Source organism: Lissotriton vulgaris, chromosome 9 (genome assembly GCF_964263255.1).
Source record: "Lissotriton vulgaris chromosome 9, aLisVul1.2, whole genome shotgun sequence".
Lineage (NCBI taxonomy): Eukaryota > Metazoa > Chordata > Amphibia > Caudata > Salamandridae > Lissotriton > Lissotriton vulgaris.
The window spans coordinates 251,242,858-251,259,107 of record NC_141697.1 but is presented as its reverse complement, the minus strand read 5'-3'; the positions used below and the strand labels follow the sequence as shown (position 1 = coordinate 251,259,107).

The following is a 16,250-nucleotide window of genomic DNA, read 5'->3' as shown; positions in this document are numbered from 1 at the left end:
TGTATTGTATATGTGACATGTGAGCCTTAACAGAGATGAATATGAAAGGTTAAAACCCAAGCCCCAATACCCCCCTCACCCCACACTTCAACCCTAGAAGCATCTGTCGACCAATTAAACTTAAACAACATAGTGTGAAATCTACAACGTAGGCGATTTAGACTGGGCCTCCCTATCTATGGTAGGATGCAACGCTTCTGATGGAGAGAAATATAAAGTGGTAAGTGCATGACCAGTTCAATCCGTAGTTGAGAACCTCTTCATGAAGGGGGTCGTGGCGACCTCAAGTGGGATCCTGATCGCCGGCCAGGTCTCTGACAGTTGCGCAAGATTTGGTCTGCGCTTTTGTGGAGGTATAAGTCTTGCTTCTCCCTTTCCTAGACTACCCCTGCCCCCCGCCTACCCTGGAGTACCAAGGAGACTGGGCATGGGGGCCGCTTCATGTCCATAGGTGCACCCTCTGTTTGGTTCTCGTTGCAGTAATGACTGCGGCCCGAGGGCTGTCTTTCCATGGAGTGTTGGTCTGAGGATGTCATCAGATGGCTTTTCCTCTGCTAGCCATTACCACGCTGCTTCAGTGTTGAAGAAAACTGATCATGATTTGTAGATTATTTTAAGATGCACCTGGAAGAGGAGCATATAAGGAAGGCCTATTGCTAGCAGTTTCTGTTTTAACCACATCAAATAATTTCCTCTACTTCTGGACAATTGGGTGTAGTCCGGGAATACCAGGATCTGCATGTGCGGTCCCTGGAAGGGGATGGGCCTTTTCTCCTCCGAGGAGAGTGTCCCTGTCTTTCTAGTTAAGGACCTTGGTGGTAAGGGCCCTCAGTGGGGGGGTTGAGCGGGGGGGAGAAAGGGTTGGTTTTGCGTCAAGGCCCTGTGGTCTCTCCAGAAGGCATGAGGATAACTGCTCTGATAGAAGCCATGATGAAACCTAGGATCCGAGGAAGTTTTTGAGGGACGAGCACTCCACTCCACTCCTGTCGTAAACTCCACAAATCGAAGGTTGTTTCTCCATGCTCTGTTCACAGCACCCTCCACCCTCTCCTCCAAAATTGTGACTACGATGAGAGCTGGAATGGGCTGTTGTCCTGATGTCTTCAGAGGCATCTTCTGGGGCAGAGATTAGCCAGTCAGCCTAGATGACACCAACTTTTCATATGTCTTGGCATAGAGGGGCAACATTGATGCAGACTTCTCCAATGTTTTCTTTTCGAGTGCGATTCAGGATGTGTGGATTGATTTCAGAATGGCATGTGGCAAGGTAGTTAGGGAGAGGAGAAGCAGGTAGATGATGGCTTGTGGGTTGGCTTGCTTCATAGACTAAGTGTATGAATCATTTCATCTTTGTTCCCATCTGTGAGGAAGATGGGTGATCCTTTCCCATGCCAATCATCTCCCTAGGGAACCTCTAAGTCCGGCGCGGGGGTCAGTGTTAGAGCAGCCAACTGGGCTTGTCACAGATCCAGGTCAATGAATATTCCTGTTGTGGCTGCATCTGCTAGGACGGGTTGGCTCTGCGATTTGGGTTTAGGAAGAAGATCCCTTCAATGGAGAGGCCAGGAGGATCAGGCTGCCATTCGGGAGTCTGTGCGTTCGATGTAGCCGAGAGGCGGTTGAGCCAGATGGGCATAGAACAAGTGCTCCGGGTTCCTTATGTAGACGTGGTTCAAGCCCACAATTGCCCCTCCATGAGGTCTCCAGTGCCCAAGGACGAGGGGCCCTACAGGTGTACAAGGGGAGCTGTGCACCTCTATTCAGATGTGGCGTGCCCCCCCCTCATTGAGGAGTTAACTACCAAATCCGAGGGGGAGGGGGCCACCCCAGTCTCACGAGGAGCCCCCTTCGTTTGTTGCCATAGCCTACCGTCGGCCCTGGTCCAGGTTGTTCTAGGGCTTACAGGATTCACTTTAATCCGGGTTGGCCCACGTGACCCTTGCTACTGGACTGTGTTGTAGATCCCCGGTTCAGGACACGCTAGACAGGTAGGTGTTTGTGAGGTGGTGTTCAACAGTCATTCCCTATCCTGCTGGGGGCGGCAGCTCCGAAGGCCTCTGCGGCTTCCAGAGGTACAGATGGTAGGTGAGCTGCCACCTCTGTTTGCTACCAGCCTAGTGTGGGGCCCTTGCAGGGAGTTTGTGCACCACTGGACTCCTGCAGGTCCAATCATTCACCTTCACGACTACCAAATGTTCCTGCAATCCCCAGGTCTGAGGAGCAGCTTCAGGTGCCTCTCCAGAAGCTGTGCAACCTCCATTTTAAAATCCTTCCGATCTTGCGGCACACCGTGTACTTTCTGCAGGGATCCCTGGTGGCCACGGTGACACCAGCGGAGCCTTTTCCAGTGGACTAGGAATCGTTACCACTACCAGGTTCAGGTGTGAGGGTCCTGCCAGCAGTCAAGCGGACCACAGCAGTGAGGATGTTCACGGAGCTCTCTAGGGTGCGTCCGCCAATTTGACCAGTCAGGCCACGCCCTGCACATTAGTGAGTATTGCTTAAAGTTGTTTCCTATAAGAGGAGTCGTGTCTGTCAGCGAGAGTTTAATGGGGGTGTTCGTCTTTACTCTGGGATTCCAGTGCTTCCAACATAGTATCCCAACTATGGGCAATATTTTTCCTTGGTCCAGGTACGTTCTTCTCTATGCAAATGACTGTTTTCGGTTTCTAGCCATTCAACCACTATGAATTGACATCTACTGATAGAAGGGGTATTGTGTTTCTTCCAGGTCATGGTAATAAATATTTCGACATACTAATAACGCTTACGTCCATGAGTTTTTCCAGTGGCTTTGTCTTGCCTAGGATGTGAGGAGAGGCTGATTTTACATACTTCAAGTGTATTATGTGCTTCACGCCATGGCCTATGTCAGTGCTGAGGTGATCCAACCCCAATTTGACTCCATTGATTTAGGGGCCGCATCAAATGGGGAATATCCGCCTTGGTTGAACTACATCAAGGGCAGAAACTCCTGGATGAATCTTATTAATTCTTTAGGTTGTAAAATAAACGTTGTTTATTATATTAAGCTGAATTAATTTAAATTATGCACTATTTTATGTGGATATGCGAGGATCTTTACCTAGCACCTCAATATATCCCAGTTCTGAAACATTTACATATTCAAATAAGAGTTGCAAACATAAACACCTGTTGCCTCAACGCCAAAAAGAGTGATACAGTGAGCCTGGCAGCAAACAATCACTAGTAGCTGCATGCCCCTTGTTATCATTTAAATAACACAAAGAAGACCATTTAAACATCGAATTGTGTTCATCTCATTCTTATGTACTTCTATTATGTTGACATGCACATTTCCATTACACAGCTTGTTATAGTCCCATTTCATAGCCCACATGTTTCGACTTCTGGACTTTATCAAGGCTGAAAAAGAGAATCTATATAGAACTCCCCATGACTCCTAGTTAGTTGTTCAACCGATTAGGTGGTAGACCGTGTGTGCAAATGCAGATTTCTAAACTGGCTACAAAAATTACACTGTCCGTTGCAAAAAAAAGAAAAACGAACAAAAACACACACACATATGCAAGATCAACATCCATGATTCTTTGGGGTAGTACATACTTTGATTAAGGTTAGGGAAAACTAGAAAACCTAATCCTGGTCAAATACACAATTTGTAACCACACATCATTCACTTGGGCACGAGGGCGTGGCTTGGACGCCGATGGCGATGGTCGCCTGAGAGCTCGGCTTCGGGACTGAGCCAGTTTTTATCCTGCAGATCGGGGACCGTAGGGCACCCCGACCCCCACGAACTGTAGATCGGGTTGGAGTGGACCTGCTGTGACACCCGGAGACACTCGAAAACCAGTTGTTCCGACGAAAAAGCGAAGTTGCGAGGAACACGGAGCGGAGCCCAAAATGGCGCCCGGACCTTCTCGATGGCTTTGCCGCGACCCCAGACCCGTGGACGCCTAGCAGATCTACATGCATCTTCTCCACATCCTATCTTTCAGAGAAGCGACCGTCCGATGGATGGTTTGGAAGGGTCTGGGCACCGTGGCCATCCCTGAAGGGATTGTTAATCGAATTTTCGGCGCAGGCTGGTTATGAATGGCCGGAGGCCCTGGGCGACACGACAATACCACGAGACACGCCCGGCTGCCTCTCACTGCGTACCTGAACTCGTCGGAGCCCTAGCACTTTATGGGCAGCACGGCGACCTGGCGCCATAAAGTCTCCGGCAGCACTAGTGATTCTCATTCGAGGTCTTCCTCGACCCGACGGGCCTTGCCAGATTGGCGCCGATCGCCCCCGCCTCCCCCTCGTTGGCCTCCGGGGACACGGCAGTGGCACATCCCGAAGATTCGGAGGAGTGGTAGCCCTTGGCGGAGACGATCGAAGGCCCTCTTCACAAAGCACGTACCGGGAGAGCCATAGTCTACGCCCACACTTGGTAGTGACTCTGCCAAATTTTCCACCACGAGACTCGTCCGCCATGGGGAAACCAAGGGGGCCCAAAGGGACCACCCCGGCCGCCTCGGACACGGAGGCGCCGGAGAAGGACGATCGGGTTGACCTGGAGAGCTCTGGTGGTCCCCACCTACAACAACAGTTCGACCGAGTCCTGGAGGCGATCGCAAACACGCGATCAGCCCTGCAGCAAGACATCGCCCAGGTTGCAACGAGCTTGGGCCTCCTCAGAGCGGACCACGGCAAGCTTTCGGACAGAGTTAAGGAGATAGAGCTCAGTGAAGGTTCTGGAGCCGGCGCAGAAGACTCTGGCCGCGACGATGAAGGATGCCCTGTCCCGGATCGATGCTTTGGAGAAACGGGCGGAAGACGCTGAAGGGCGTAACAGACGGAACAATATTCGGGTGGTTGGCCTGCCGGAAAAGATTGAAGATGGCGACATGGTGCCTACCTAGAAGCTTGGCTCCGAGACACGGTGGCTCCGGAGGGTCTGTCCTCCTTCTTTACCCTGGAACGAGCGCATAGGGTGCCGGCAAGGCCGCCGCAACAAGGTCGATCCCCACGCCCGGTGGTGGCGCGTTTATTACATTTTCGGGACAGGGACCTGCTCCTCAACGCTGCCAGACACAATAGCCCTTATCAGGTGGAGAATAGCCAGGTGAACATTTTCCCAGACTATACGTATGAGACCCAATGAAAACGGGCTTCTTTCCTGGCGGTCAAGCGAGAGCTCCGGAGCGAGGGTATCCAGTACTCGCTCCTCTTCCCTGCAAGGCTCCGTATTATCCTTGACGACAAGACTCAGTTCTTTGATACCCCGGAGGAAGTCTGTAATTGGCTCGAACTATATAGGGCTGGCAAAGATGGTTTCGGCTCGTCATCCCAGTTTACTACGGAACCCGGACAACAACGTCGTTCCAAGAGACTCCGAAGCCGCCGCGGCAAGCCAGGCAAACCTTCGACCGAGGAGACTATCGTGGAGCGGCGGGAGTACTGGAAATGGTCTCCAAACTGTCTGGTTAACAAGGCGGCCCAATTGTTGAAGAATCTGAACCCGGCGGCGAGGGGGTTCATACAGACACAGAGGAGTCAGAGACAGATAGTGTTCACTTGCCAGTGGTTACTCCAAACTCGGTTGAGGACATGCTGGACGGGCAGGGATGACTGGGTGAGCTAATTCCATTTGGGCCGGGGTTTGCAGCGGGGGGTCGTGGAGGATGCGATTAATGCCATGATACGCTGATGGGGTTGGGGGGGCCCTGTTCGGGCTGATGCCTTTTGACTCAGGGCTCGAATTAGTCTCGGTGGTCCGAGACTCGAAGGCCCATTACTGGCGCCCGGCCCGCACCTAGCCCTTAAGGCTCCCCTGCGGTGGCGGCCGCAGGATTAGTTGGGGATCAGGGGGTTGCTGGAGATACGGTTTGGATGGGAACTAGATAGTGCTATTTGGGTCCTGTTCTGGGGTGGGTGGGATGGGGGTCGTTTCTGAAGGGTTTTGGGCTTTTGTTGGGAAAGATGGCCGCCATCAATGTTGACTTGACTGCTGCTTGTTTTTTGTTTGAGCGTTGTTGGGAATGCCCGGGACGGTCAATGTGGGACAATGGCTGAGATCGCTAATGTAAAATGCATCACTTGGAATGTACGGGGGCTCCACACTATGTCCAGGCGACACAAGGTTCACGCTTATCTAGTGCGTAGAGGAGTGCAGATAGCGATGCTACAGGAGACACATCTCACCAAGGCGGAAGGGGCGGCGCTGCAGCGTAGGTAGAGAGGGCAGGTCTACTGCACTACATACTCAGCTTACGCGAGGGGGGCGCTAATATGGAGAAGGGCTGGGGTTCCCATGCAGGTTACAAAATCGGTGGTTGATCTGGAGGGTCGCTATGTAGCTATCTCAGGCACACTGGGGGGTAGGGACCTGAATATTTGTTGTGTTTATGCACCTAATGTGGACCAGCTTGCCTTCCTCTCCGGGTTATCGGGCTCATTGGCCCATTTTCTCTCGGGAACCCTCTTACTGGGTGGTGATCTTAACTCAGTAGTGGACGTGGAGGCCGACCGCTCACACCCCCCCTCCCGAACTCTCCAGTCCAGCGAGTGGCTAGAGGAAGGAAGGAATGGCAGACGCACTGGGGACTCACGGACATCTGGCGAGCGCAACACCCCGCCTCTAGAGACTATTCCTACTTTTCTGGCCTACACGAATTGCACGTGCGGTTAGATGGGTTTCTGGGATCGGCGGAGTTGGTGTCCGCAGCGGTGCGCACTGAATATTTGACTAGGACCATCTCGGACCACAACCCCCTCCTAGCGGACTTCCGTTGGTTTCCCGGGACCCCTAGCGTGCCCACCTGGAAATTGCGCCCGGAGATCTTAGAGGACATAGTCTTTAGGGCGGACCTGGAGGAAAGAATTTCTGATTATTTTGCGACCAATGGGGGCACCGCTGGATCGAGAGTATCAGAATGGGACGCGTTTAAGGTAGTAGTAGTCAGGGGCTATTGTATTTCTAAGAAGGTGGGTATGAGGCGTGTCATCCTTGATGGCCTGACCGCGGCTGACCAGAAGCTCCGTGAGATGGAACTTCGCCGCCCTGGCCATCCTGAACTCCAGGAGCGCACGGCTGCGGCGAGAGGTGGTGGCGGCGGAAGTCGAAAGACTGCGCTGCTTCGATTATAAGGCCTACACTACTAGGTCGCTCACGGAGGGGGACAAATCGGGCGCGCTGCTAGCATGGTTGGCCAATCCCACGCGCCGGACTTCTCTGACGACGTCCATGCGAACAGCGGAGGGGCTTGAGGTGCACACCCAACCGGAGATATTGGGTTGCTACCAGCGCTACTACGAACGGCTATATCGCAGTAACCCGACCAGAGACCCCGTCCTGATTGATGATTATTTGCTACCCTTGGAGATGCCAGTGCTGGAGCCCGATGTGGCGAAGGCCCTGGGCTCCGACATCGAACTGGGGGAAATCCGTAGCGCCATTAAGGGGATGGCGAGGAATAAGACCCCGGGCCTTGACGTACTTCCGGTCGAATTCTACTCCACCTACGTAGACTTATTAGCGCCCCGACTATTGATAGTCTACAGAGAGGCGAAGCGTTTGGGACGTCTCCCCGGCTCGATGTGTGAGGCCTTAGTAGTTCCCCTCCTCAAGCCTGGTAGGGAGTCCACTGACCCGGCGTCTTACCGACCATTATCAATGTTAATGGTCGATTATAAAATCCTAAGCAGCATATTGGCATCGAGGCTGCTAGGACACATGCGCTCTTTAGTGCATGAGGACCAGGCAGGATTCATACCCAAACGTAACACGACCATGAATATTCACAGGTTGTTTCGCTTGTTAGGAGAACCACACACGGAGGCCCCATGCCAGATGGTCCTTTCGGTCGATCTGGAAAAGGCCTTCGATAGTCTGGAATGGGATTACCTGCGCAGAGTGTTGCTGCGCTTTGGCCTAGGGGAGGGCTTTGTCAGGTGGACCACAGTGCTTTATGCCTCGGCGTCGGCCAGGGTGAGAGCAGGCCCGCTGATCTCCCAACAATATCCAGTAGAACGAGGCACGAGGCAGGGATGCTCGCTGTCCCCATTGCTCTTCGCGTTAGCGGTGGAACCACTGGCGCTCTCAATCCGGTCCGGCATATCTTTCGGAGGTTTGCAGACTCTATCTGGCCAGCATTATATCTCGCTATATGCTGATGACCTGCTGCTCTTCCTTGAGGATTCGGATACCGCTTTGAATGGGGCTGCTGAGGCACTGACGTCTTTCGGGGAGATCTCTGGCCTTCGGGTGAATTGGACTAAGACTTGCTTGTTCCCGGTTCGCAGGGGAGCGCCCAGACCCGAAACCAGCAGAGAGATTAGGTGGGAACCTAGCTGCCTCAAGTACCTGGGGGTATATATATATACCATGACCCCACAGACCTCCTGGAAGGCAATATAGCCCGCTGTACTCGCGCGTTGCGTGGTAGTATGGAGTTTTGGGCTACTCTGCCGCTTTCGGTGGCGGGGAGGATTGCACTATTGAAAATGGTGGCACTTCCCCAGCTGCTATACTACTTTCAAGCGCTTCCGATCTGGATCCCGCCGGCCACCTTTCGGCTATTGCGCTCCATGGTGGTGGAGTTCCTCTGGGGATCGGGCCGCCGGAGAGTGGCCCTCAAGACGCTGATGAGACCAAAGTCAGAAGGAGGCCTTGCGGTGCCAGATTTTGAGAAATATTATCTGGTGGCTCAACTGCAGACCTTCACCCAGGAAGTCGCGAGGGAGTTTCGTGGCCCGGAGATTGGGAGGGGTACGGGAATGCTTAAACATGTTATTTCCTTCATCGCACTGTGCCAGCGTCTGGCCCTGCAGGACCTGACGCTCGAAGAAAAGACTATTAGGTTATGCTGGAATCGCGCCCACGCCCGGGGACAGCTGAGGTTTCCATATGCGCCAGAAATACCGCTGGGGATGCTGACGGCCCTGCCTCACGGGGGAGATTGGTCGCGCCTGGGACAGTGGGAAGACGCGGGATTGCAATTGGTGGGGGACCTTTATGAGGACTGAGTGTTACTGCCCTTCCAAGAGATTCTAGACCGTTTCGATGTTCCCCGGGGCGACTTCCTCCTGCACACGGCTCTGGTTAGAGCGATTCAGACGTACTGGAAAAGTGGGCTAGAGGAACCGCCTACGTCTCCGGTGTGCCAGTACGTTATGATGTCCGCGGGGTCGGTCAAGGCAGTCACGTGCCTGTATAACAGATTGATTAACGAGGGTTTACCCCCCCTCACCACACTGCGGAATCGTTGGGAGGCCGACATAGGGAAAGAGATTCCGGAGACGACCTGGTCACAACTCATGCGCCGAGCCTGGAAGGGAGCACGCCATGCCCGGTTTCAACTGGTTCATTTTTACATACTCCACAGGGCTTACTTGACCCCGGCGAAGATTCAGTAGTACTTCGCCACGGATTCAGCGGATTGCCCTAGATGCCGAGCGCCTGAGGCAGACCTCATTCATATGTTGTGGTCCTGCCCGACGCTGTCTTCGTACTGGCTTTTGGTCGAAGATACGCTAAATAGGGTTACGGGGAGAACGTTGTCGGTCGATGCGGCGGTGGGGCTCTTGGTTCCCGCATACCCCTAAAAATAAAATTTCGAGCAAATTTATCGACTTGGGGCTCGTCCTCGCTAAACGGGAGATGACCAGGAATTGGAAGGCAAGAGTTGGTCCGACGGGACCTAAATGGCACAACGAACTTCTGAAGTGGGCTGCGGGGGAGAGCACTCTGCGATACCAACTGGCGAGGCGGCAGCACAACGAGAGGGCGCTAGAATCGTCACTGGAATGGGAAACGATAGTGCAGGCCCTTAGGGATTACTGCGCTTCCAGCGATTCCGAGGGTGATGATGCAGCACAACCTGAGTCCCGCTAGGAGTCCACGATACCGATTTTATTACAGTCATCTGGGGGTTTTTCCGATAAGCTCTTTCTACACATACCACCACACACTGATGGCGGGGTTGGGTGGGGGGAGGGAGTTGAATCTTGAGACTGTTGGGGGGGAGTTTTTCTATTAGGTTGATCTAGAAAAGCAGATGAAGCCCGTGGGATTCTCCGGATCAGCTTCGACGTTCTACCAGATCCCCACCTGTGTTCTATATAAGAAGGCGCCGCCCGACCCTTGGGTTGTGGGCTGAATGGCTGTGTACCCACGTTGTTTCCTCACGGGGGATCCGATGAATCAACCCTTTTATTCCTGCAAATGTGTTGCTGATCTGACATGTAACTTTGGCTAATTCCTGCAATAAAAATATATTTTAAAAAAAAATAAAAAAAATCATTCACTTGGGCACTCCACATGTTCCAATGCGTGACTCTCTGTCCCCCCCCCCCCCCCCCCCGACCCCCAATCACAAATAGTGTATCAGTACATGAGTGAAATGAGCCTCTCCATCCGTGAGGTCAGTTGTGCTAAATTTGTAACTTCATAGTATCCTCGCCTAGTGCTAAATCGTCAGTCCAGTATCATCATATTGTTACTTCTCAGGCCTGCATTATGAGTGGCCCTGGAAATGGGCCGTATTTTCCCCAACCTGGGAGTTAACAATACCATGAGTACTGGCATCTCTGGCTGTAGAAGGTCCAGTCCATTATGAGTTGGACCTTAAGGGTTCACTAAGTAATGAAAAGTTAACTTGGAATCAATAACTCTTTCACACAGATTCTTGCTGTTTTCAAAGTAAAAACAAAATATAATTTTGATTGGGCTGGTAATTTCTTTTACCTCAGTTTTAACTGAGTCCCATCTATATTGTGTGCTTATTCTGATAGGATCAGGCTGCAAGAAATCACAAGTAGGAGTTCCACTGCATTAAAGAAATAGTTATATTCAATGAACAATAAAGCTCTTAAAACATAGATACTTTGTACAGGAAGTGTAAATGTTAATGACATTCTCTTATTGATAGCCAGTTCCCAAAAACTTTTTTTACCCTCTAGTTGTTATCCATTCTTCGGATCATCCTAATTTAAGTTTACTTCTCATTGCAGATTATAATGTTTAGATAGATCTTCTGATGCTGGTTGTGATACAGCGCTTTCAACTGGTAGTATACATGGATGGAAACCTCTAAAATGAAAAGATTTAGAACAGTGTGTTAGTTCACTTTTTGTATATGCTCTGTGGAGTGGCTGCACAGACAGCCCTTGGTGGACTCTCTCCTCCTCTCGGATTGGCTTTGTTCCTCGTGGGTCTGCTGGCACGTATGGTGGGCTTATCTCAGGGCTGGCTTAGCTTAGGCTTCAACCACACAACTAGGCCTGCAGTGTTATATACTTACTATCCACATACTATGGTCACAAACTGGGAACACAAGTGTGGCTGAAGGTTTGTACATGAACAGAGGCATTTGTGTATGTTCAAGGAACCTCTTTCCCTTACAGAGGTGGTGGAGCATGCATGCAGTATTACATCTTTGATGCTGGGAGAAACATTGCCCTCTATCACAAAGGACATGGACACCTGCACTTACCGCCTGCCCCTTGGTGTATGCGCCGGCATCGCTCCCTTCAACTTTCCTGCAATGATCCCTCTCTGGATGTTCCCTATGGCCATGGTGTGCGGAAACACCTACCTGATGAAGCCGTCGGAACGTGTGCCGGGGGCCACCATGCTGCTGGCCAAACTCCTTCAAGACTCTGGGATTCCTGATGGCACCTTGAATATCATCCACGGGCAGCATGCAGGTGAGGTGCTCAGTGTGCATGTGTGCCGGAGGTAGAGTTTGAATGTAGGTGAGATAGCACACCTATTGTGTGCTTCTGGGAGGCACTTTAGTGTGGTGTTATTTGGAAGAGGAGGCTTCAGGGAGGAAGAAATTCTGGGAATGAAGAATTGAGACTGGAGTTATATTGGCAGGGCACTTTAGCAACTACATTAGTGAAGCAGGATGGCAGACTTGGAAACAAGTTGTGGTGTTGTGAGAAATGTTGTGGAGAAGGACAGAAGATGGAATGGTGGACTTGCGACAAAGGAGATGAGGGGTTGGAGTTCTGAGAGGAGGTGGGTAGCTAGGGGGACACTAAGTCTGTCCTTGTGGTATGAAAGTGAGGTTTGGGCATTAGTGGGTGAGCCGGGGGGAGAAGGGCATCATTAATACCAAGGAAGAAGGCAGTTTATGGGTGGATTACTTCTAGTGAATTGTGATAAATGAGTTTTTGGGAGGGGTTTTGTAGAAGCTAAAGTTACCAAAAGTAAAGCATGTTAAGGGTGCATTGTGAGTAGCAGAGTTGGAAGGGTTAGCACTACATGGAGAAATCTGATGTTTTTGAGATGGGGGAATGGGGCTGATATGTATTTATTATTGCTGGTGAGGTAGGAGCAATAAGGCAGAAATGTAGTAAGGGATCTGTCTTTTTTCCAAGCTGTGGACTTCATTTGCGATCATCCTGCTATCAAGGCCATCAGCTTTGTGGGCTCTAACCAGGCTGGAGAGTACATCTATGAACGAGGATCCAAGCACGGCAAGAGGGTCCAGTCCAACATGGTATGACGTTCAAGGTTCTCACTAAATCAGCCTTACCCTCCCCAATCTACTGCTGTTCCTTTAGCCTTAGTGTGGCGAACGGCTGGGCTGTTAGTGCAATGTGGTTAATGTGTAAATATAGTGCTGAGTTGATTATGGATTCTGCAGTGTGGGAAGCAGCTAATGCTGTTTGTTAGATGTTTGTGCAAAATCAGCCCCACTCTAGTATTTACTGCAGTGTGGCTCTAACTGTAGTCAGTGTGTGCTGCTGGCAGGGCTGTGGGTAATTCAGCAGTGTGGGGGCAAACAGTGTAGCCATGGGTATAGTTTGTGTGCATAGCTGTAGCTGGCTGATCTCTGGGTGCAGTTGCAATGTGACGTGGTCTAGCTTTGGGATCAGCTGCAGCTGTGTTGGTATTTAATAAATCTCTGGAATTGAATTGACAATTTTTTTTTTGCAGGGGGCAAAGAACCATGGTGTAGTGATGCCCGATGCCAATAAAGAGAACACTCTGAACCAGCTTGTGGGAGCAGCTTTTGGGGCAGCTGGGCAGCGTTGCATGGCTCTGTCCACTGCGGTCTTGGTTGGGGAAGCCCGGTCCTGGCTCCCAGAGCTGGTCGAAAGATCCAAGAAGCTTCGTGTGAATGCTGGTGAGAATCATCTTGTCATGCCATCCTCTGTGTTTACACCTTTGTATGTGATGGTGTGAGTGTTTCACACCAACATTGAATGCCCCATCATTATGTATTTTTGAGCCTGTAACTTGACTTTGTGTTCAAGCACACCTGTTTCTTTCTTTGTGGTTTGGAATGTGGGGATTTTGGAGTGAGTTTTCCTTGTCAGTAAGACTACCTGGCTTTTTGTAGCTGCCGGGACGGACCCACAACGCAAGAAAATTCTGTAATGATGAAGTAAAGTTGAAAACCGAAAGGCTGGGTTTTTAAATCTGGAAGAGGTTGCACGGGTATGACTCATTAGAGAGGTGAAAGTGAGCATCAGTTGATAGTAAAAATGTTTTCCAGTTATTGGTTGATAGCAAAGAGGGTAATGAACTTTAAAGGCAGTGAGGAGCTATAGGGGTGCAGTTAGAAAGGGTAGTTCAAAGATGAAGGTGGTGTTCAAGGGTGGGGGTTGAATTAAGAGGCCCTCCAGGTTTTGTTCGAGATTGCAGGGGCATGATAGCAAAGGTAGACCTAGTTAGCTAATAGACATGCTATTCCTCACAATAATACCTGAAGTGCCTTGTTTCTGTAATAGCTACTCATTTTCGTCTTTGAAGTCTAATCCCTTCTGTTTGCAGGAGACCAGCCTGGCGCTGACTTGGGGCCCTTGATCAGCAAAAGTGCCAAAGAGCGCGTCTGCAGCCTGATTGAAAGTGGTGTGAAGGAGGGCGCAAGTCTTCTCTTGGATGGTCGCAATGTCAAAGTAAAAGGTTATGAAAATGGCAACTTTGTGGGCCCCACGATTTTGGCTAAAGTGCAGGTGAGCAAGAAGTCATGGCCATGACGGGAAATTACTTTGTTCAGGGGGCGTATTTTTCATATTTAAATGTTAAAACGTAGGGTTCCTTCATTATCCTCTTTTGTCCCTATGAAATGGAGTGTAGCAATCCAAAGAGAAGTTGTGCAAATCTGAAAGGACTTATGAAAAGGTAGGACCCCAGAAGTAGTCTCAGTTCTGCAAGAGGGAAATAGTGCCAGACTCGCGCTAGCAATCCCAGGAGTCACCCGGGTACCAAATTTCAGAAGCCTGTATCTAGAAAAAAGCTGGTGGTTGTCAATTTTTGTGCTTGGCTGCTACAATCACAGGACTATGGGGACACAATGGACTGTTCAGTTCCACAAGTATTTGACGTGATTATGAAGGCAACCATGACAGTGAAAGCACAATGTAGGGGTTAGAGAATTGAGTCCAGTAGCTTTGCACCCTCATTGATTGGCCACAGTGAGGGGGGGGAGCGACTACTTCAACTTCTTAGGACTAGCAGCGAAGATTCCAGTGACTATAAAGTTGGCACTGAATGCCAAAGGTTTACCAGTGTTGTAGTCCTGGAAAAGGGTCTCCACATCTGTCATCACACGCTTTAGTTTAGGTGTGATCTGGCAGACAAGATTGCAAGGTTTTTGTGCCTTCTTGGTGCAGAGTGCAGAGGAGAACCTCCAGATAGTCCTTCAGTCTCTTGGGCTTTTCTCTTGTTCCTCTGGAGATTGTTCATCTCCTCTTTCAGAGCAGGCTAGCTTTCTTTTTTCCCCCACAGTGCACTGGGATGATTGCCTTTAGGATCTAGGGCTTGTTCCCAGCCCTTCAGGATCTAGGGCTTGTTCGCAGCCCTCAAGGCGAGAACTACAGTAAGCATGGTCTGTACCAGGGCAGGTTTCCCTGTGTGCTGGTGTAGACAGAAGGTCCTTCTTGAAGACCAGATAAATACAGAGGGCCAGAATGTATCCTAATTTGTGGGCACTTAGTGAAGTCGAATGACAACCACAGTTCAAGCTAGATCTGCCTAGAACTGGAGATGGTGGTGCTTACATCCAAATTCGATGGCCTGAGCCATGTTTCCCTAGTTGCTATGCAACCAACAACTGGTACAACCCAAAAAGGGAAGGCAATGGTGGATTCTGAAGTAGTAAAGGAATACCTGGCTTAGCAGTGCCAGATAGTGATTCTGACCCAGCCCACCAGGCAGCAACCATTTCTCCTCCGCTCCCCTGGAGCAAAGGAGTATGCAGGTTGTCGGGTCCACAGTGACCAAAGACCATCTGCAGAAAAAACAACCCTTCAGTGAGCCCGACTGTGGGACCTGGAAGGACACCAGTCGATGCATATGGTCTGCTGGTCCTACACATGCACTTCCACTCACTACATACAAATTCTAAGGCAGGCAAGTGCCCATGTTCTGATGGTTATTAGTTGGAGACGAATATGTCCTTCTCCCTCAAGAGTACAGGTGTAAATGTATGTATCCCCATTTCAATACCTGGTCCCACCAACTCCAAATTGCCAGTCTGCTCAAGAATGGTAGTAGTCTCTATAGACCATGGATGGGAGTGCATATTGGCTGTACCCCTGTACACGGTAGAGCCAAAGCTATCCGGCTGCATATCGCAGAATCTCATGGAGCATCTCTGTTGGCCCGGTCCAGGAGGATGGGTAAAAATATAAGACCGGCTAGAACAGCAAAGTGGCAGGTGGGACAGTTATTCTAAGCTACGTTAGGACCTCCGTCCGTACATGTCAACCAATCCTTACAGACGCTTCTGTGCAAACTTTTACTGAGAATGCATGAAGTTTGTTTCGGAACTTCAGTCCTGAGATATCGTTACTAGATATGTGACATTTCGTTGGCTAAAGTTGACAGGTTCATAAACATGTCCAATCCTAATTTGTGTTTTAGAAATCAACACTGTGATTCAGCCACAGAGAGAGGGTGTGTCCTTTACTAGGGACATGTCTCTCTTTCTACTTTGCTGTTTGTGTCAGTGTTTTAGCCACAGCACTTTAAGGTAACTGATTTAATAGTCCATCACAGAGAGAGCAATACCTGCTTAAGGCACACTCTGTAATGTTTTCACAGATGTATTTAAAAAGATCACAATCGTCCCTTCTTCTGGATCTTTACTTGGCTACTTATGTTCCCAATAAGGCATAACCGATTTTGCAAAGAGAAATGCAAATCCAGATGTAAACAGCAGGGGTGGTACATCCAAAGGGGCGTCGACCCATAGCGTATCACTACATTGCTGACTCTTTATTTAAAAACAAAAATCCAAATTAAAATACTTTATCCG

At 50.3% G+C, this 16,250-nt stretch overlaps 1 protein-coding gene across 1 annotated transcript in view; it reads left to right on the top strand.

The window, feature by feature from the left end:
- ALDH6A1 (aldehyde dehydrogenase 6 family member A1) overlaps positions 1–16,250 on the top strand; it is a 105,701-nt gene that overhangs the window by 63,292 nt on the left and 26,159 nt on the right. Inside the window, exons 6-9 of the mRNA XM_086937475.1 lie at positions 11,380–11,682; positions 12,361–12,482; positions 12,923–13,112; positions 13,763–13,944. Coding sequence (XP_086793601.1) covers positions 11,380–11,682; positions 12,361–12,482; positions 12,923–13,112; positions 13,763–13,944 — 797 coding nt within the window. The remainder of the gene's footprint in view (positions 1–11,379; positions 11,683–12,360; positions 12,483–12,922; positions 13,113–13,762; positions 13,945–16,250) is intronic.